This window comes from Delphinapterus leucas, chromosome 16, assembly GCF_059928025.1.
Source record: "Delphinapterus leucas isolate spDelLeu-1000000601 "Yukka" chromosome 16, BTC_Dleu_Yukka2, whole genome shotgun sequence".
NCBI lineage: Eukaryota > Metazoa > Chordata > Mammalia > Artiodactyla > Monodontidae > Delphinapterus > Delphinapterus leucas.
In genome coordinates this window covers 61440454-61461291 of record NC_143144.1, presented here as the reverse complement: position 1 = coordinate 61461291, position 20838 = coordinate 61440454, and the positions used below count along the sequence as shown (strand labels likewise).

The 20838-nt window shown below is 46.3% G+C and overlaps 2 protein-coding genes across 2 annotated transcripts; both read left to right on the top strand.

The window, feature by feature from the left end:
• The first annotated feature begins 446 nt into the window (after positions 1-446).
• Positions 447-3345, top strand: LOC149747311 (beta-keto L-gulonate decarboxylase-like). Its single transcript, XM_089897341.1, is given in 3 exon segments — positions 447-2450; positions 2674-2741; positions 2744-3345. Coding segments are annotated over 3 exon segments (948 nt in total). The 5' UTR covers positions 447-1867; the 3' UTR covers positions 3041-3345.
• Positions 3346-11753: 8408 nt separating this feature from the next.
• Positions 11754-17865, top strand: CYP17A1 (cytochrome P450 family 17 subfamily A member 1). The gene is made up of 8 exons (XM_022568913.3): positions 11754-12348; positions 13814-13952; positions 14157-14386; positions 14981-15067; positions 15457-15672; positions 15996-16165; positions 16678-16781; positions 17288-17865. Exons 1-8 carry the CDS (start codon positions 12052-12054, stop codon positions 17572-17574), a joined length of 1530 nt encoding a protein of 509 aa, XP_022424621.1. The 5' UTR covers positions 11754-12051; the 3' UTR covers positions 17575-17865.
• The last annotated feature ends 2973 nt before the right edge of the window (positions 17866-20838 follow it).

Sequence of the window (20838 nt, the reverse complement as noted above, 5' to 3'; positions counted from 1 at the left end):
CGATTTTTTAAAAAATAAATTAACACAGTCATTAATACAGTTTCTATTTCTAGTCTTCTCTTCCTTTTTTCTTTTTTTTTTTTAGAGTTTAACTCAACTTTGAAATGCGTAATGCATTCACATGATTAAATGCTTTAAAAGATCCAAAAACCTCTTCCCACCACCACCACCCTAGCGGCAGCTTCTTAGTTCTTTCCATTAACAACAAAATTCATGAGTGTCTTTTTTTTTTTAATGAATTTATTTATTTATTTATTTATGGCTGCATTGGGGGTTTTTTCCAACATATTTATTGGAGTATAATTGCTTTACAATGTTGTGTTAGTTTCTGCTATATAACAAAGTGAGTCAACTATACGTATACATATACCCCCATATCTCCTCCCTCTTGCGTCTCCCTCCCACCCTCCCTATCCCACCCCTCTAGGCGGTCACAAAGCACCGAGCTGATCTCCCTGTGCTGTGCGGCTGCTTCACACTAGCTATCTATTTTACATTTGGTAGTATATATATGTCCATGCCACTCTCTCACTTCATCCCAACTTACCCTTCGTTGCTGCACGCAGGCTTTCTCTAGTTGCGGCGACTGGGGGCTACTCTTCACTGCGGTGCGCGGGCTTCTCATTGCGGTGGCTTCTCTTGTTGCAGAGCACGGGCTGTAGGCACACGGGCTTCAGCAGTTGTGGCTCTCGGGCTCTAGAGCGCAGGCTCAGTAGCTGTGGCGCACGGGCTTAGTTGCTCCGTGGCATGTGGGATCTTCCCCGACCAGGGATGGAACCTGTGTCCCCTGTGTTGGCAGGCGGATTCTTAACCACTGTGCCACCTGGGAAGTTCCTCATGAGCTTCTTGTGTGTCCTTCCAGAGATACTTTATGCATATACGAGCAATACGAGCAAAAAAAAATACATACATTCTCCTTTTTTTACACAAATGGGGGCATTCAATACACATCATTCTTATTTTTGTTTTTTTTTAAACCTAACAATATATTTGGGAAATATTTCTATAATAAGCATATAAAATGTTTCCTCCTTTTTCGAACTGCATTTTATTCCAGTCTCCTATTGATGGGAGATGTACTGCTAGCAATTGTAAACATTGAAGAAATGATTTGTTTTTGTACACTGAACTGTGAGACATCTGCAGAATAAATTCTTAGAACTGCAATAATTGGTTCAAAAGGTATGTACACAGAAAATTTCAATCTATATCATGAGAAGCAGAATAGCATTGCAGTTAAGGGCTAAGAGCTCTAGATTGCTTTAATTCCAGCTTCATTGCTGACTAGTTTTACAGCCTTGGGCAAGTCCTTGTGTCTGTTTCCTCATCTGTAAAATGGAGATGTTGATAATAATAGCACCTACCTTAATAAGGATTAAATAAAATAGTACATGTTATACATAGCAAATGCTCAATAAAGTTATTATTATTTTGCAAAATTGTTAGATTGATTAGAACGAGGAGTACCAATTCTTTACCTTTAAGGTGGAGGGAAAGGAAGTGATAAAGTGGAAATTAAGAGAGATACAACTTAATGGTCTCAGAGCCCATTAAGGGTGTAATTCAATTACAGGAGTAATTGAAATGGAAGTAAGGCTGACAATCTTTGGATTTGAGGTGAAGGAACTGCAAGGCTGGGATGTTGGATGATCATCCCCCAAGGACTATAACGTCATGCACGATGACGGCAAGAAGAGAGGAAAGTTGTAAGCTTCGTGCCCAAAATCTTAAAATGAATCTTCAGTGAAAATGAGCAACATGAGGTCAGTAAGGAATTGCAATAACAGAGGTTAGAAACTGCAAAAGAGCGATTTTATTTAACTCTCTCTGCTTGCACACCTCATCACCTGTGCACTCGAGAAAGAAGATGTCTTGTGCTGAGTATTCTTTTCATGTGCCAAGTCTAGAGGAGCTTGTTGGAGTTCTGCGGAAGGGGCTAACGGATAACTTTGCTGATGTCCAGGTCTCTGTAGTTGATTGCCCTAATTTGACCAAGGAGCCATTTACCTTTCCCGTAAAAGGTATCTGTGGGAAAACTAGAATTGCAGAAGTAGGAGGTGTGCCTTACTTATTGCCTCTTATAAATAAAAAAAAAGTTTATGATCTAAATAAAATCACAAAAGAAATCCAGCTTCCTGGAGCTTTTGTTCTTGGAGCAGGAGCAGGCCCATTTCCGACTCTTGGATTCAATTCTGAGTTTATGCCAGTTGTTCAAACAGAAAGTGAACACAAACCTCCTGTGAATGGAAGTTACTTTGCTCATGTTAACTCTGCAGATGGAGGGTGCCTACTGGAGAAATACAGTGAGAAATATCATGATTTGGGGTTTGCATTACTGGCTAATCTTTTTGCCAGTGAAGGCCAACCTGGAAAGGTCATTGAGGTGAAATCCAAAAGAAGAACTGGAAAACTTAACTTTGTGACTTGTATGAGACAGACTCTTGAAAAACATTATGGAGGGGCTTCCCTGGTGGTGCAGTGGTTGACAGTCCACCTGCCGATGCAGGGGACACGGATTCGTGCCCCAGTCCGGGAGGATCCCACATGCCGCGGAGCAGCTGGGCCCGTGAGCCATGGCCGCTGAGCCTGCGCGTCCGGGGCCTGTGCTCCACAGCGGGAGAGGCCACAACAGTGAGAGGCCCGCGTACTGAAAAAAAAAAAAAAAAAAAAAACATTATGGAGATAAGCCTGTAGGAATGGGAGGTACTTTCGTGATTCAGAAGGGAAAAGTGAAGACTCATATATTATGCCGGCAGAATTTTCTTCCTGCCCATTGAACTCTGATGAAGACGTGAATAAATGGTTACGTTTTTATGAGATGAAGGCTCCTTTGGTTTGCCTGCCAGTTTTTATCTCCAGAGACCCAGGGTTTGATTTGCGGTTGGAGCACACTCATTGTTTTAGTCATCATGGAGAAGGTGGACACTACCATTATGACAACACCCCAGATATAGTGGAATATCTTGGATACTTCTTACCTGCAGAGTTTCTCTATCGCATTGATCAACCAACAGAGACCCATTCATTTGGGCAAGATTAAATCAACTGATACTCGTTTGACTGATTAATTCATTAATTGATACTAATATAAAGCCTAATAGAAATGATCTCACTACTTAATAAGCCCTATTTTTTTTGGCCTTTGAAATGAAAGGTATGTCGACACTGTACTCTGTATTACTTCACAGATCTATCTGAAAGGGATTATTGGGAACAAAGACACGTGATGGAGATGTTCTTCATTCTTTTTATTCTAAAAATCAGTCTTATGTTTATAATTAAATATAAACAGGATTAAGAATCAAGTGGTGATTCCTACTAGCTAATGGCAATAATTTACATCTGTATATTCAGTTTTTCAAGTTAGTCTTACAACTGCTAAGTGGATGTTTCTGGGTATTGGAAAAATCAGTGCTGGAAATGTTGATAGTTGTTAAATCTTTCTACTGAATTTTTGAAATCCATTTTAGAAGTCAAAGTACACTTTTTTCATGGAATAAGGTGGTCAGAGGGAGCAACTTTACTCCTTTTGGTGATGTTGAACCATACTCCGAAGTTTGTAATTTGCCTTTAACAAATATTAGCAACCAGACGGTTAGCCATGATTCCTCCTTTGTTTGGACTGTCAATTGGAAGCAGTTTTTGCCTTGTTGGTTATTTGCAAGAAGTGAAAAGAAACACCATCAAAATACAATCTCGAAGTGAGTATACTTCAATTTATAAATGATGTTATTGCCAAATATGACTACTATCCTTCATGAAATGTAAAATTATACCTTTACCAATTGTAATGATTGAAATTTTCCTCAGTGTTTTTCTATAATAATCATGAACCAAAAACAACTCTCTAATCTTGTAATGCCAACACTGATTTAGGAGCTTTTTAGTACTAAGCATATAATAAATTGTCAAGAAATATTTTTTGTCTTTGGATGTTAACTATAACATGTCCTGTGAGTATAAATTCCTAAATATTTTTTTTAATAAACACTAGTTTGTACCAAAAGAAATGAATAAAAATTTTACATTCATAAAAAAAAAAAAAGAAACTGCAAAGGAGCAAGAATTCAAAGGTGGAGGAGTGGTAGTCTGGAGGCTGTGGGGAATGAAGAGAATGTCGATTCCATTGCCTTACAAGGACATCAGGTGTCTTCATTCAAAAGGACAGCAGAGGTATCAACTCACATCTGTTAGAATGGCTGTTATCAAAAAGGCAACAAATAACAAATGTTAGTGGAGAAAAGGAAACCCTTGTGAACTGTTAGTGGGAATGTAAACTGGTGCAGCCACTATGGAAAACAGTATGGAGGTTCCTCAAAAAATTAAATATAGAACTATCATATGCAATTTCACGCCTGGGAATTTATCTGAAGAAAACAAAAGCACTAATTAGAAAAGATATATGCACCCCTATGTTCATTGCAGCATTATTTACAATAGCCAAAATATGGAAGCAACCTAAGTGCCCATCAATAGATGAATGGACAAAGAAGATGTGGTACATATATACAAGGAATACTACTAAGCCATGAAAAAAGAATAAAATCTTGCCATTTGCAACAAAATGGATAGACCAAGTGGGTATTATGCCAAGGGAAGTAATCAGACAGAGAAAGACAAATACGGTACTACACCACTTATACATGTGCCTAAAAAATGAAACAAATGAACAAACATAACAAAACAGAAACAGTCATAGATACAGAGAACAAACAGGTGGTTGCCAGAGGGGAGGGAGATAGGAGGAGGAAAGAAATAGATGGGGGAGATTAAGAGGTATAAACTTCCAGCTACAAAATACATGAGTCACAGGTATGAAATGTACAGTGGGGGGAATTTAGGCAATAATTATGTAATATCTTTGTATGGTGATAGGCTTACCATAATTAGACTTACTGTGATCATTTTGAAATGTCTAGAAATATCCAATCACTATATTGTGTAACAGGAACTAACATAGTGTTGTAGATCAATTATACTTCAAAACAAACAAACTCATAGAAAAAGAGATCAAATTTGAGGTCACCAGAGGAAAGGGTAGAAGGAGGGGGAATTAGATGAAGGTAGTTAAAAAGTACAAGTTCCAGTTATAAGATAAATAAATATTGGGTTGCGGACTTTCCTGGTGGCACGGTGGTTAAGAATCCACCTGACACCAAGGAGAAACTAAGCCCGTGCGCCACTACTGAGCCTGCGCTCTAGAGCCCACGAGGCATAACTACTGGGCCCGTGTGCCACAACTACTGAAGCCCGGGTGCCTAGAGCCTGTGCTCCGCAACAAGAGAAGCCACCGCAATGAGAAGCCCGCGCACCTCACCAAAGAGTAGCCCACGCTCACTGCAATTAGAGAAGGCCCGCGCACAGCAATGAAGACCCAACGTAGCCGAAAGTAAAAAATAAATAAATAAATTTATTTTTAAAAAATAGTGCTTGATGAGGACTTATAGACCAAAAAACAAAGAATCCGCCTGTCAGTGCAGGGGACATGGGTTCGATCCCTGGTCCGGGAAGATCCCACATGCTGTGGAGCCGCTAAGCCTGAGTGCCACAGCTACTGAGTCTGCGCTCTAGAGCCTGCAAGCCACAACTACTGAGCCCTCGTGCCACAACTACTGAAGCCCGTGCGCTAGAGCCTGTGCTCCGCAACAAGAGAAGCCACCGCAATGAGAAGCCCGCGCACTGCATCGAAGAGTAGCCCCCACTCGCCGCAACTAGAGAAAGCCTGCGCACAGCAACGAAGACCCAATGCAGCCAAAAATAAATATAAATAAATAAATACATAAATAAATAAATATTGGGTTGGCCAAAAAATTTCATTCAGGTTTTTCTGTAAGCTGTTACGGAAAAATCCAAACGAACTTTTTGGCCAACCCAATATTAGGATGTAATGTACAACATGACACATATAATTAACACTGCTGTAAGTTATATATAAAAGTTGTTTAAAAAAAGAAAGTTGTTAAGAGAGTAAATCCTAAGAGTTCTCATCACAAGGAAAACATTTTTTTTTCTATTTCTTTAATTTGTATCTACATGAGGTGATGGATGTTCACGAAACTTATTGTGATAATAATTTCATGACATATGAAGCCAAACCGGTACACCTTAAACTTATACAGTACTGTATGTCAATTATATCTCAATAAAATTGGAAGAAAACAAAAGGACAAATGGGGGAAATGCTGTCCGAAGAAGAGTCCAGTTTAGGTAAGGCAGGAAGTAGAGAGAACATTCTATAGCCAGATAAGGAAAATAAGGAAGTATGCTTGGACTTCCCTGGTGGTCCAGTGGCTAAGACTCTGCGCTCCCAGTGCAGGGGGCCTGGGTTCGATCCCTGGTCAGAGTACTAGATCCTACATGCTGCAACTAGGAGTGCACGCGCTGCAACTAAAGATCCCGCATGCTGCAATGAAGATCCCTCATGCCACAACTAAGACCCAGCTCAGCCAAATAAATAAATAAATAAATTTTAAACTAGCATCTATTTGTTAAAAAAAGGAAGTATGCTTGTTCTAGAAACAGAGAATACCAGAGGGGTCAGGGGAAAGGTTTTGGAGAGAAGGAGAAAAGCAATTGGATGCGTGGAGCAGAAGAATAACAAAGAAAGGTGGGGATGGGAATAAGTGGGATACAGGGAACCTTGAGTCAACGGTGAAGTCACTGTTGTGAGAAGCTGATGCAAGCTATGGATCCTCTCTCCAGAAAAAAATATATTTATACATACATGCAAATGTTGCATGCAATCTCAGGTAGGTCACAAACTCCACGGACACCCAACATTTTTAATTTTTAAAATTATTTATTTATTTATTTTGGCTGTGCCGGGTCTTAGTTGCAGCACGTGAGATCTTTGTTACAGCATGTTTTTTAGTGGCGGCATGTGGACTTCTTAGCTGCAGCATGCAGACTCTTAGTTGCGGCATGCATGCGGGATCTAGTTCCGCCACCAGGGTTCGACCAGGGATTGAACTCCGCACTGGGAGTGCAGAGTCTTACCCCCTGGACCAGCAGGGGAGTCCCCCCAACTTTTTAAGGTAAATTTTTTTCTTCATGTGTATTTTATATTTTTTAATTTTTATTTTATATTGGGGTATAGTTGATTTACAACGTTGTTTTTAAAGTAAACTTTTTATTGAAGTATAATATACATGCAAATAATTGGTTTCCCACTGAAAGTGAACTTCCCTATGTTACCAAAAACCAGATCAAGAAGCAGAACATCACCTGCTCCTCAGAATCCCCGCCCTGAGTCCTCTTTCAGTCACTAACCATCCCGTAAGGGTAACCGATATCCTGACTTCTATAACCATAGACTAGTTTGATCTGTTTTTGAATTTTATATAAATAAAATCATAATGATGCATTCTTATAAGTCCGGTTTCTTTACTCAATATTACGTTTGGGTGGTTCATCCATGTTGGTGCATGGAGTTGCAGTTCATTCATTCTCATGTCTGTATCATATCCCACTGTATGATGTATGACAATTTATCCATTCTACAATCCACAAATATCTGGGTTTGGGACTGTTACAAATAGTGCTGTTGTAAGTACTCTTGCACATGCCTTTTTGGTGAACATATGTACACATTCTGTTGGTTATACACCTAAGAATAGAGTTCCCAGGTCATAGGTTCAGCTCTAGTAGATAATGGGTCTTATGTTTTGACAAGGAACAAGGAAAACAGGGATGCAGGGGAAGTGGAATTCATACAAGCTTTCAGCCCGAATTCTAGTATAAAGTTATACAAGATGTTTTGCAATGATCATTTATCAATACTGAGAATGAAATAAAACCACAACAATCAAAGGCTGGATGAATAAACCCAAGGGGAGATTCACTGAAAGGATTAATAAAACTTCTGACAAGTCAAGAAAAAAATAGAAAACGTAAAATTTTAAGAAATATTAATTGCCAAAACGGACTCAGGAAGACTCAGAAGAGTTGAGGAGACTAATAATTATTGAAGAAACCAGAAAATTACGTTAGAGAATTCTCTCTCCAAAAAAAGCACTAGGACCTGACACTTCTCATGGTCACCTTTCTTTAGTGCTTCAAAGAATAGATAATTCCCATGCTATTTAATCTGGTTTAGGACATAGAAAAAGATGGAAAGTTTCTCCAATAACTTTACATAACTAACAAAATCATAATACCAAAACTTAACAAGGCATAAATAAGAAAACTTCAACCCATTTTTTCATATGACTAAAGATGCAAAAGAAAGAAAATCCTAAGTAAATTGCAAAGAGAATCCAATTCTGTATTAAAAGAAGACACTCTGGATAAGTTAGTATTATTCTAGGAATGGTGGGATACCAAGAAATCTACCAATATAATGCATCTCATAATTAATTCAGTATTTGTCAGAAATCTTTAAAATATGTATACAAAGCCTTTGACCTGACTTCTATAACCATAGACTAGGCCCATTTGCTCTGCAACAGGAGAGGCCACAACAGTGAGAGACCCGTGTACCGCAAAAAAAAAAAAAAAAAAAAAGTACATTCCATTCTTATCCCCATTATAGAGGAGGAAACTGAAACTTTGAACAGTTAAGTAACCATAAAATTACTATATGACCCAGCAATTCCACTCCTAGGTATATACCCCCCAAAAGCTCCACTTTTAGGATTCTATCCTAAGAAAATATAACAGTTATGCACAAAGCTTTCACCACAAGGCTATTCCTTAGTATTGTTTATATCAACAGCAAAGACAAAAACAGAAAGAACACAATACAGGGTCAGCTAACCTATCCTCTACATATGAAATAACCTATGACAATGAAATAATATGAAGCCATTAAAAATAATGTTGTAGGGCTTCCCTGGTGGCGCAGTGGTTGAGAGTCCGCCTGCCGATGCAGGGGACACAGGTTCGTGCCCCGGTCCGGGAAGATCCCACATGCCACGGAGCGGCTGGGCCCGTGAGCCATGGCTGCTGAGCCTGCACGTCCGGAGCCTGTGCGCCGCAACAGTGAGTGGCCCACGTACCACAAAAAAAATAAAATAAAATAAAATAAATAATAATAATGTTGTAGAAAAGTATTTTAATAACACAGAAAAATATCCATGCCAAAAACTGCAATATGGCCTCATGTAGGTTAAAAAATATGTTTCAAATTTTTAGTTTTAGCTATCTGCATTCTCCAGATTTTTTGCAATTATCATGTATAACTTCTCTAATATAGTGATAAGGATGTGAAGCAACCACTTTTTAAAATTCCTATTTCTTGTTTGTGATTAGGGGTGAAATGTCAGAGAATCACCTTGGCATTCACTTTAGGAACAGAAAGTACTCATTCGTATTTCTCTACCAGCTGGTTGACCCCACTTAGGGCCCAGCCTGGATCACAGGCCTCCCCACTTCTCACCCAGCTGTCAAACTTTACACAAGATCTCATCCAGTCTACCCCAGCACTGATGCCAGATTCACCCTCCTCAAATACCACTGTACCTGTCACTTCCCTGCCGCAGAACTTTCAATAGCTCCCCACCCTCCCTAGCTTTCCAATTCAGGGCTCCAGAGCCTGATTCAATGTACCTGTCAGATCTTACTTCTCAGGGACGCCCCACAGTACACCCCCTTCACGTCTGTAGTCAGGACCATCACCATCCCACACACATCGTGCCCCTTCTGGCCTCCACATATTTGACTCTGCTCCTCTCCCTTCCAGCCGTGCCCCTCCTCCTCCCACCCCATGCCGCTGCCTAATAAATAGCCCCAACTCTCCTTCAAGGCTTAGCTCAAATCCCCTTTCTTTCATGAAGACTACCCCAGCTCATACCTCTGACCGCAAATGGGCCTAAAAGTCTGAACAACATTTGAACTGTTGAAGTAGTGGACGAAGTCTGGTTTACAAGGCCTTGAGGATTCATCTTCATCATGAGGTCCCCGCCCTGCTGCCTTCCTGCCTAATCCCAGCAGCCCTCACACCAGTCCATTCTCCTCAAAGTACAGACACTGGCAGATCACCCCCCGAGAGGGGCAGAAATTCCATCTCTCACCTTTGTGAGTCTCACTCAGCGAGTCCTGGTTGCCTGCCTGAGGACCCACCTCCTCTACGATGACTGACACCAGGAGTCACGCTGGTGATGACTGACACTGTCTTGGGACTGTGACCTTACCTGGTATTATCAAATCATTGATAAATACTAACAGCCACTGAAGGTTTGCAGCAGAAAATGAGGATTTTGTCTGTTAGGAAGATCCACTAATAAGAGTTCAGAAAAAGTAGGAAGGCCATTTTGGTATCACAATGTTAAGAGTAAATATTGAATGAGTACTTACTCCGTGCCAGGCAGCACTTTTACATGCATTATCTCACTGAGTCACAACAGCCTTAAGAAGTATATTCCAGGGCTTCTCTGGTGGCGCAGTGGTTGAGAGTCCACCTGCCGATGCAGGGGACACGGGTTCGTGCCCCAGTCCGGGAAGATCCCACATGCCGCAGAGCGGCTGGGCCTGTGAGCCATGGCTGCTGAGCCTGCGAGTCCGGAGCCTGTGCTCCGCAACAGGAGAGGCCACAACAGTGAGAGGCCCGTGTACCGCAAAAAAAAAAAAAAAAAAAAGAAGTACATTCCATTCTTATCCCCATTATAGAGGAGGAAACTGAAACTTTGAACAGTTAAGTAACCATAAAATTACTATATGACCCAGCAATTCCACTCCTAGGTATATACCCCCCAAAATTGAAAACAGGGACCCAAACAGATACTTGTACACCAGCGGTCCCCAACCTTTTTGGCAGCAGGAACTGCTTTCGTGGGAGACAATTTTTCCACAGACGGCGGGGTGGTGGGGGGATGGGTCAGGCAGTAATGTGAGCGATGGGGAGCGATGGGGAGCGGCAGATGAAGCTTTGCTCACTCGCCCGCCACTCACCTCCTGCTGTGCGGCCCGGTTCCTAACAGGGGGTTGAGGACCCCTGTTGTACACCCATGTCCATAGCAGCACTATTTACAGTAGCCAAAGGTGGAAACAACCAAAGTGTCCATGACTAATGGACCAACAAAATGTGGTATATCCATATAATAGAATATTATTCAGTCATAAAAAAGAATGAAGTTCTGATATATGCTACAAAGCACATGAACCTCGAACACATTATGCTAGGTGAAATAAGCCAGTCACAAAAGACCAAATGTTATATGATTCCACTTATGTGCAATAGGCATAATTCATAGAGACAAGTTAGATTAGAGGTTACCAGGGGCTGAGGGGAGTTATTGCTCCATCGGTACACCTTCTGCTTGGGGTGATGAAAACAGTTTTAGAAGTAGATAGTGGTGATGGCTGTACAACACTGTGAGTATATTCAATGCTACTGAATTGTACACTTAAAATGGTAAATTTTATGTTATGTATATTTTAACATAATAAAACTTTTTTTTTTTTAAAGTCGTATAGCTAGAAAGTGGTCAAGCTAGAATTTGAGCCCAAACCTTTCTGACTCTAGGGCCCATGCTCTCAATCCAAGAGTTTTACTCCCCCTAGAAAAAGCAGCCAACTGGGAGCCAGGAGGGCTGGATTCTTGTCATCACCATCTGTGTGACCTTATACAAGCCTGATCTTCCAAGGCCTCACTTTCCCCAGCTGTTAAATGATAAGATTGAATAGAATAGCTTTGACAATCCCTGCTGGTTATAACAGTCCTGACAGTGTCAGCTATGCATTGATTGTGATTTTACAGCATGGAAAATCCCAAGCCTTGACTCCTGACCTAGATATCATTTGCTTCTGGCGCACTCTGGAGACACTGATGGACAGGGAGCGAGGGAGAGGGACCGGCTGTCCACCCCTTACCTAGCCCCTCCCCTAGGGGTTTGCCCTAGAGTCGAGCCAGCTCTTGAAGAAGGCCTCCACTCCTCTCCCCATTCTAAGAGAGGGATCGGGCCTGGCTGTGCTCCAGGACAAACTTCCACAAGGCGAGCAATAACATAAAGTCAAGGTGAAGATCAGGGCAGCCCTTAAAAAGGCCTCCTTGCACCCTAAAGTGGCTGACGCCACTCCACAGCTGTTTGTCCTGCCTGCCGCCACCCGGCCACCATGTGGGTGCTCTTGGCTCTCTTGCTGCTCACCCTCGCCTATTTATTTTGGCCCAAGACCACGGGCTCTGGTGCCAAGTACCCCAAGAGCCTCCCATCCCTGCCCCTGGTGGGCAGCCTGCCGTTCCTCCCCAGACGTGGCCACCAGCACGTGAACTTCTTCAAGCTGCAGGAAAAATATGGCCCCATCTATTCCTTTCGTCTGGGCTCCAAGACTACTGTGATGATTGGCCACTACCAGCTGGCCAGGGAGGTGCTTCTCAAGAAGGGCAAGGAATTCTCCGGGCGGTCCAAAGTGGTAAGCAGTACCTATCATCCCTCTTCTCTCACCACTCCCTGGGGATGTTCAGTTCTCCAGGCAAGGCCATGCCTGGAATGACACTTCCATCTCCAACAACCTGTGATTCTTCCAAAAACAGACTGTCGGGGCTGTGGGTGGGAAGTGACCCCTTGGACCCCATCCAGCCTCTAAACTAGGCAGGAAGAATTAAAGGAAGATTTCATTTTCTGGGCTTCCCAGGAGGTGGGGTGGGGTGGGAGTGGTGGTTTGAGGGCGTCAGGGAGCCCTTAAAACAGTCATCTCGCCCGTGAACTGGATGATGATCTCTCTGAGCTTAGACTTCCATAATGAACTGAGAGAGTGCATATAAAGCACTTAGCCCAGTGCCCAGTGCAGGAAGTGCTCAATAAACAGCCTTGATGAATGCTGTTCTTCACATGGAAAAGGGGGGGAGTGATTGCTGTCCTCCGTGGAAAGTTGTGAGGGAGAAAAACCCTGGCTCTTGGAGGGCTGGGATTGCTGTATTCCTGGAGCTTTCTCCAGCTGCTCCAGCCACAGGGAACTGACCCATGGGAGCACTTTGAGGGAGGATGCTGATCAGCCAGCCTATTGAGCTTTCTGTTTTGCTCCTGGGGGGCAGAGGGGAGTGGGAGTTAACCATCCATCAACACTGCCAGCCCCCCACTGCAGCACCCGGCTGCTGAGAACTCCCTTGAACATCCCGGGCAAGGCCCCCTGGCTGCTCATCTTTGATCAGACCAAGGGTTGACTCTTTTTACCTTGGACCAGTCAGCCAGGTCTGCGGGCCAACTATCCCCCTTCCAACTCTGCTGAGCTCTTATCTCCAGAGCAAAGAGGAAGGAGGAGGCTAGTCAGATGGGGTTTGCAGGTCAGGGGATAGAAGAGGGGAGGTTTGGGAGCTTTATGGTTTGGGGGGTGCCTCTGAGAAGAGGCAGCTTGGCCCAAGTCCAGACTGGGTGGACAAGAAATCTGCACTCTCCAGATGCGGCCCTGGGGTGGGCACACAGCCTGGCAATGGAAGGGTAAACTAAGGGTGGCTGAGCTGCTGTGCCTTTAGCAGCCTCCGCCCCCAGAGGGCCCAGGGAAAGGCAGGGGTTTGGGCTGTCCTCAGTCTCTGTTCCTGTTCCCGGGACAGGCACAATTTAGAGAGTTCATCCCATCCACAGCTGCCTTCCCCTGGTCAGAAACTGATGAGAAAAAGAGGCTCAGAGGTCACCTGTCACTGACCTGAACCCCAGGACCGCTGCATTCTAATTCAGTGTTCTTTTTCTCCTCGCTCTGTCCCTCTGATGGAGTTGGGAGTGCGAGGCCATAGGTTCTGTCCTACCAAGGCCTTACAGTCATGACGGAGTGGAGCAGGGAGGCCCCACACGGAGGCGGAACGGCAGGTACCTGCCTTCTTCCCCAGGGCTAGGACCGGTGGATGGTGTCTGATTCCTATGTCCTTTCCTGCTTTCCAAAGTTGACTCTAGACATCCTGTCAGACAACCAAAAGGGCATCGCCTTCGCCGACCATGGTGCCGTCTGGCAGCTGCATCGGAAGTTGGCACAGAACGCCTTTGCCTTGTTCAAGGATGGCAACCTGAAGCTAGAGAAGATCAGTGAGTGCCCAGCCAGCCCTGGGCTGCTGGAGGGAGAAGAGGTTTGGGAGGGGAGAGGGTTCTGGATGATTCCATCTAGAATTTTCTTGGCTACCGCTGCCATCTACTGGACATCTGCTCTCTGTCCTTGACTAAGATGGAACTGGTAGAGAGGGGGTGAGGGGCGGCTCAATTCCCCACCCTCAAGCCCCTCTCTCCCCTCAGTTAATCGGGAAGTCAGTTTACTCTGCGACTCCCTGGCCACCCGGCATGGAGAGTCCATAAATTTGTCGGAGCATCTCTCTCTGGCGGTGACCAACATAATCAGCTTTATCTGCTTCAACCTCTCCTTCAAGAATGAGGATCCTGCCCTGAAGGCCATATACAAGTTCAATGATGGCATCCTGGAGGCTCAGGGCAAGGAGATTTTGTCAGACATATTCCCTGGGTTTAAGGTGAGGATGAGGCCGGGCCCCACTGTCAGATCTCAGCAGACCCTGACAGCACCCCCAGTTCTTCTTTCCTCTTTCAGTTCAGCTCCAGACCCACCTTTTTTTTCTGACCACCTCAGCCACAGTGACCTCTACCTCCTCTGACTCTTAAAACCTTGCTGCTCCTCTACAGAAATCAGTTTAGCTTTTAAATTATGCATTTGAATACTCATGATAATGGCTCTCGTTTATTCACCAATTGCCATGTGCCAGTACCAGCACTCCACAAGCATTAATCATGCATTTCCCTTGGAAGTGGGTTTTATTATCCCCATACAGTTGAGAATACAGGCTTCAAGAAGTTAAGGAACTTAACCAAGGCTTGAGACTCAAGTCTATCTTCCTACTGGGTAAACCCTCAATCAGTGCTGGATGTTTGATTGAATGGGGAAGGGGACGTGGAGGTGACTCCTTTCTCCCTTGTTTGGAATTGTCCTAGTTGTCACTGATGGTCCCATTCTGGGACCGTATCCTGCCTTCCATTCTGGCTGAAGTTTGGGGTTAGAGTGGGAACTCTCCAGAGTCAGAAAGATAGGATTTGACATTTCTACTTTGCAGATTTTCCCCAGCAAAGCCCTGGAAAAGATAAAGAGTTGTGTTCGAATGCGAAACGAATTGCTGAGTAAAATCCTTGAAAAAAGTAAGGTAGGTGATGGAGCAGAAGAGATGATGAGTTAGGCGGAAAGCATCATGAGAGCAGGGTTGGGTCCATTTTGGACACTGTAGGATCTCCTGCACCTAGCAGAGAGCCTGGCATATAGTAAGTGCTCAATAAAAACTGACTCAACTAATGAATAGGCGTGGAGAAGTGAGGAATTGAAGAGGATCCTAGAAGGGACTTGTCTACCCCCCAAATTTAAAGAGGGCCTAGTGCTTCCTCCTACTTCCACAAGCTCATGGGTCCTGACTAGCCTCACTCCACTCCCTCACTTCCAAGTGGGAGAAGCCTTTGTATCTACAGTCTGGGGTGAGAGTATGGCAGGGGTTGCAGATGGGGTTCCTTCCTCATCACTCTCCCAATCTCACCCAACCAGGAGAACTTCACCAGTGACTCCATCACTAACTTGCTGGACATACTGATCCAAGCCAAGATGAACGCAGACAATAACAATGCTGGACCAGGCCAGGATTCAAACCTGCTTTCAGACAGACACATGCTCACCACCATAGGGGACATCTTTGGGGCCGGCGTGGAAACCACCACCTCTGTGATAAAGTGGATTGTGGCCTTCCTGCTACATTATCCTCCAGTGAGCTTCTCCCTACCCCAGCCTTCCCAACCACTCTTGACCCCAGCCAGACTCACCTCTGCTCCAGAGAGGGAGGAAGAGACTATACCCTCAGGACTTCTTTGCAGGATGAATGGGCTGCCGCACCCCTTACCCAAGCAGTGGTTGGCTCTGGCCCTTGGGTGGAGCTGCCCCGTCTTCTGGAAACAAAGCCTGGGCTCGCAGAGCCACCACTGGGAAGGGTCTGGGCCAGTTCTTCTGGATGTGACAGTAGGATTCTTCTAAGCCCTTGCTTCTCCTGGGCTTAAACACCCTGGTAACATTCACCCTGTTCTGGCCCTCAGTTGAAGAAGAGGATCCAGGATGATGTCGACCAGAATATAGGTTTCAATCGCACACCAACTCTCAGTGACCGGAACCGCCTTGTCCTGCTGGAGGCCACCATCCGAGAGGTGCTTCGAATCCGGCCTGTGTCCCCCACGCTCATCCCCCACAAGGCTATCGTTGACTCCAGGTGTGCCTTCCCTCCCAGTAACATCCGGCCCACCCGGTCCCTCCTCCATCACCCCACACCCCCAGCTGGCTACAGTCAACCACTGCCTACCACTCATCCTACCCATGACCCTATTGACCAATGTGTCTACCACCCACTGACACCCACTGACTAATCCACAGATCTACCTGACCTCCCTCAGAAGCTTCCTGCTGCCACGTGGAGACATGTGGTGTGGGATGCTCCTACCCAATCCAATAGCCACAACACACATACATACTCACAGGCACCAGCTCAACATGCATACCCGTGGGCCCTGACAGGCCCACAAGTGTTGATACATAAGTGCTTGTCAGGAGGAGAGGGCTGGATTCATAGTCCACCTGGTAGAAGCTGAGGAAAAGATGAGGGAGTGGACATGAGGGAGTAAAGCGCTCTTTTCCCCGAAGTGGGGGACCACAGGAGGCTTGGGGCTGAGCAGGTGGGGAAGGGCAATATTCCAGACCCTCTTTTCCTCTCCCTCCCTGGGGCAGCATTGGTGACCTTACCATTGACAAGGGCACAGATGTTGTGGTCAATTTGTGGGCACTGCATCACAGTGAGAAGGAGTGGCACCGGCCCGACCTGTTCATGCCCGGTGAGTCCCTGTTCTGTCCTGCTCCCTGGCCACACAGCCACCTCTGTGCCCACCTTTCCAGCACCACTTCCCCTCTGCTGAGCTCGCCACTAGCAAACTCCTGACTCCAACTACGTGGACCTGTTGACACCCCCATCCTACACTAGACTTAGCCAGATTCTTCACAGCTGGGTTCCCACCTTCTCCTTCCACCAACCGCAAATCTCCTCCTCTAAGAAGCCCTCTAGGCAGATGTCTCCCATGAAGTCAGCCCCCTCTCCCCTAGGATGGTGGCATCTGCATCTGTTAATACGCCTTCTTTCCATCTGTCCTGAATATTCCATCTCCTCTGTGTGATTAAGGACTACCAGAGAGCAGGGCTGTATCTCTCCTCAGACTGGGCCCCCCTCCCCCAAGTAAGGTGGTCCATCTTCTCAGGGTGGGGTCCCCTGGGCAGGACCATGTTGCCCCCCCTCCTCTGCTTACTCCTGCCCTGGGCCCTGACTGACACCTCCCCATGTCCACAGAGCGCTTCTTGGACCCCACGGGGACCAAGCTCATCTCGCCATCGTTAAGCTACTTGCCCTTCGGAGCAGGACCCCGCTCCTGCATAGGTGAGATGCTAGCCCGCCAGGAGCTCTTCCTCTTCATGACCTGGTTGCTGCAGAGGTTCGACCTGGAGATCCCGGACGATGGGAAGCTACCCTCTCTGGAGGGCAACCCCGGTTTAGTCTTACAGATCGATCCTTTCAAAGTGAAGATCAAGGTGCGCCAGGCCTGGAAGGAAGCCCAGGCCGAGGGTAGCACCTCGTGACTCCGCCCTGTGTGACCCCACAGCACGGAATTAGAGGAGCTCCCCCACCTTCCCCAACCATTCCTCCCTCCTCCCCACCCACTCTGCCTTCTTTTCCAGCCTGCAGCCCTGGCAGTGCTGTGCATAAACAGTTGTGGGTTTTTTTTCAGAAGGTCCCTGAGCAGCTCATTCATTTGTTTGTTCACTCATTATTTCAAAGAGTATTTTATTGAGCACCTACTATGTACCACTCACTCACTGTCCCTGGACCCTCAGGCTCCCTGGTCTTACATGAAGCTTACATTCTAGTGAGGGCTGACAAATGAGCATTTCAGAGACTCATAAGTGCTTTGGAGTCAATTATACTAGGTGCTGATGATATGAGGGGAATGGCAGAGGTGGGGGGCGGCCACTGTGAATGACTGATTGGGGAAGGCGTGAAGATGGGGGGGGGAGGTGTCCCATGCTGAGGGAGCAGCAGGTGAGCAGTTCTCGAGGTAGGAGAGGTCATTCAGTCTAGAGCAGAGCCAATGAAGGGAAGAGTGGTCCCTGATGAGGTCAGACTGCAGGCAGGGTCAGGTCCCATGGAGTCTTTCTAAGTAGCAGGAAGGAGTTTGGGTTTCTATTCCAAGTATGAGAGGACGTCACAGGAGGGTTTGCACATTCAAGTGGAAAGGTCTGGTTAATATTTTTAAAAGATCATTCGAGTTGCTGAGTAGACACTGGTCTGCAGAGGGATGAAAGTGGGGGCCCTGGGGAGGAGGTTGTGCTGGTCCCGGACAGAAGGATGCTGGTGGCTTAGACCCTGGCGACAGCAGTGGAGATGGCAAGAAGTGGTGGGATTGAGTTTACATTTTGAAAGCAAAGCAGATCATGTTTGCTTTGATCCACTCATCGCTGCATGTATCTCAAAGCTTTGGCTTTGGGGAAGTGTCTATAATCCATAAACTCAACCCACAACTACCCATTCCTCTCGTCTTGGTCCCCAAAGACTGGTAGGTCTCCTTTTCCTCATTCTGTACTGGGGTAAACACCGCCAGGAAAGGGCTTTCACAGCAGCCTCCCGCTCAAGTGCTCAGGCTCTGCCCCTGCCCCCCACCCCCAAACCCCAGGAAGTCTGTAAATGCCTCACTAGTAAATGGAGCCCAGACTTCTTCAAACCTTAAAACCGACATCTTTAAACCTTGGCCGCTGGCCAGTCCGCAAATGAAAGGTGTCCTGAGACGCCCTGGGAGAAACTGACCCTTGCCCTTTAGAATAGAGAGAGGCCTCAACCCCAGCTCCCTGGCGCCAGCCAGACCAGGGTCAGATCATCAGCGACCTGGTCCTTCCCTTCTGACTGGAGGAGGGCTCTGGACGGGCTGACAGGGCAAGCCTGAGACTCCGCCTGGCCAAGTTCCAGGGAGAAGAAATCAAGGGAGCCCCTGCAAGGAGGGAGGGCCAAAGCTTTCCACCACAGCAGCCTCTTCTTCCTTCAAAGAGCTTTGCTAATCCAGGGGTAGTCGACCATTCCCCACTGCCCCCCAACTCAGTGCTGGCCTTCACTGGCCCATGACCCTAAGGCCTTGCTAAAGAGTCCAGAGGAGTCGGTGGGCAGCTGTGGCTGACCCCAGCCTCCATAATGGGGAGCCTAGAGAGATGCTGCCACCATAGTGAGCTGATGAGAAAGGGGTTAAACTGGAGGCGGCTCCCTCCTTCTCCCGGGTTCCTCTGTCCCCACCAGCTGCTCGCTGGTCTAGAGCCAAGCTACCCTCAGCTCAGAGCAGAGGGGAGCTGACCGGCTGGAGGAGAGTTACTGTCTCCAAATTTGCTCAGAATCTGAAAGGCATTTTGCGGACTAGTGAGGAAGAGATAAACAACATCCCCTGTAGAAGCAGTGCATGAGTGTAACTAGGAAGGAAACATCCACTCTCCTTGATTCAGACCATTGAATGGCAGGGAAATGAGAGGCTAACCCTTCATTTTGAAGATGAGAAACCTGAGGGCCACTGGGGGCAGGTGTGTGTGGGGTGACTTGCCCTAAGTCACCCAGCGGCCTAGCAGCAGGGCTGGGACCAGAACCCGGGATTTCAGGGACGCAGGATGTGGAGCCAGCGTGCTCTCTCACAGGTCTTCTGCGTCTGTGCAGAAGGGCCCAAGCGTCTGGCTGGGGAGAGTACAAAGCTGAGCATCCTTTCAGGAAATGACCTCGTGAACTCTGACTCCTGCCCAAACTGCCCTTCCCCTGCCTGGAAGGCCTTTTCCCACCGACCTAAATCCTTTTAGCCCTCAGCTTCTGTTCCTTGGTGTGGAATCGCACGTGCGCCTGAGCACCTGCCTGGGCTGCAAATGGGTGTGGTGACCCCCAGGGATGCTGCCACCCCTGCATCTCTGGAATTCAAGACTGAGCCCTCTTGTGTTCTTTTGGCTGCACATCAACCTGACAAGTAGGTTACACACACAAGAGGAGTGAGTCACATGCTCTAAATCACTCGACTAATTGGTCCAGTGGTAAAAGAACTCTTAACTCCTTATGCAGAAGGAATTCCAGATCTTTGGCAAAGCTGAAAGGTCTTCATCAAGACCCCACAGTCACCTTTTGAGCCTCAGACTGCCCTCAACCAGGGAAATGGTGTAATGGTAAATAAATATTGAACAACCAGTTCTCTGGTGCTGGTGGTAGGGAACAGCCTTGATTTGTAGTGTTTGCTGATCACTGTGGTGTAAACATTCCCACCATGAATGTTCTGGTTGGCCTCTGGTGGCCACAAAGCCTGCAGCAAATGAGGAGCCCTCTCTCCAGTCATGCTCAGAGGGATTAACACCCATCTCAGGACAGGAACCCAATCACAGAGGCTAGAGGGGGGTGGGGAGAGGCCTGCAGGAGGAGGCCCCAGGTTCTGGGCCCCAGGCTCCCCAGTTTCCTAGCTCTGGATCTTAGGCTCACTGCTAGCTTCTCATTTGTAAAGTGGGGTAACTTACCACCTGTGCTGCCATCATCTGAGGCTCTGGTGAGGATGAAAAGTAGAAAGGGCTGTGTGAGCAGGAGAGTTCCACACTGTTGGGAGTTACAGAAGATGAGAGGTCAGGCTGCGGGAGCAAGTTTTCTTTCTGTCATTTACAGACGGAGTGAGCGTAGGCAACTTACTTAGCCTTCTCAAACCTCGGTTTTCTCATCTGTAATATGGGTGGCTGAGATGTGTGTAGAAATAGCACCACCAACCCAGAGCATTGCTGAGAACAAAATATGGACCTACATCTTGTGTTCAGTGCCTCGATAAATACTGGCTTTATTATCATTGCCTA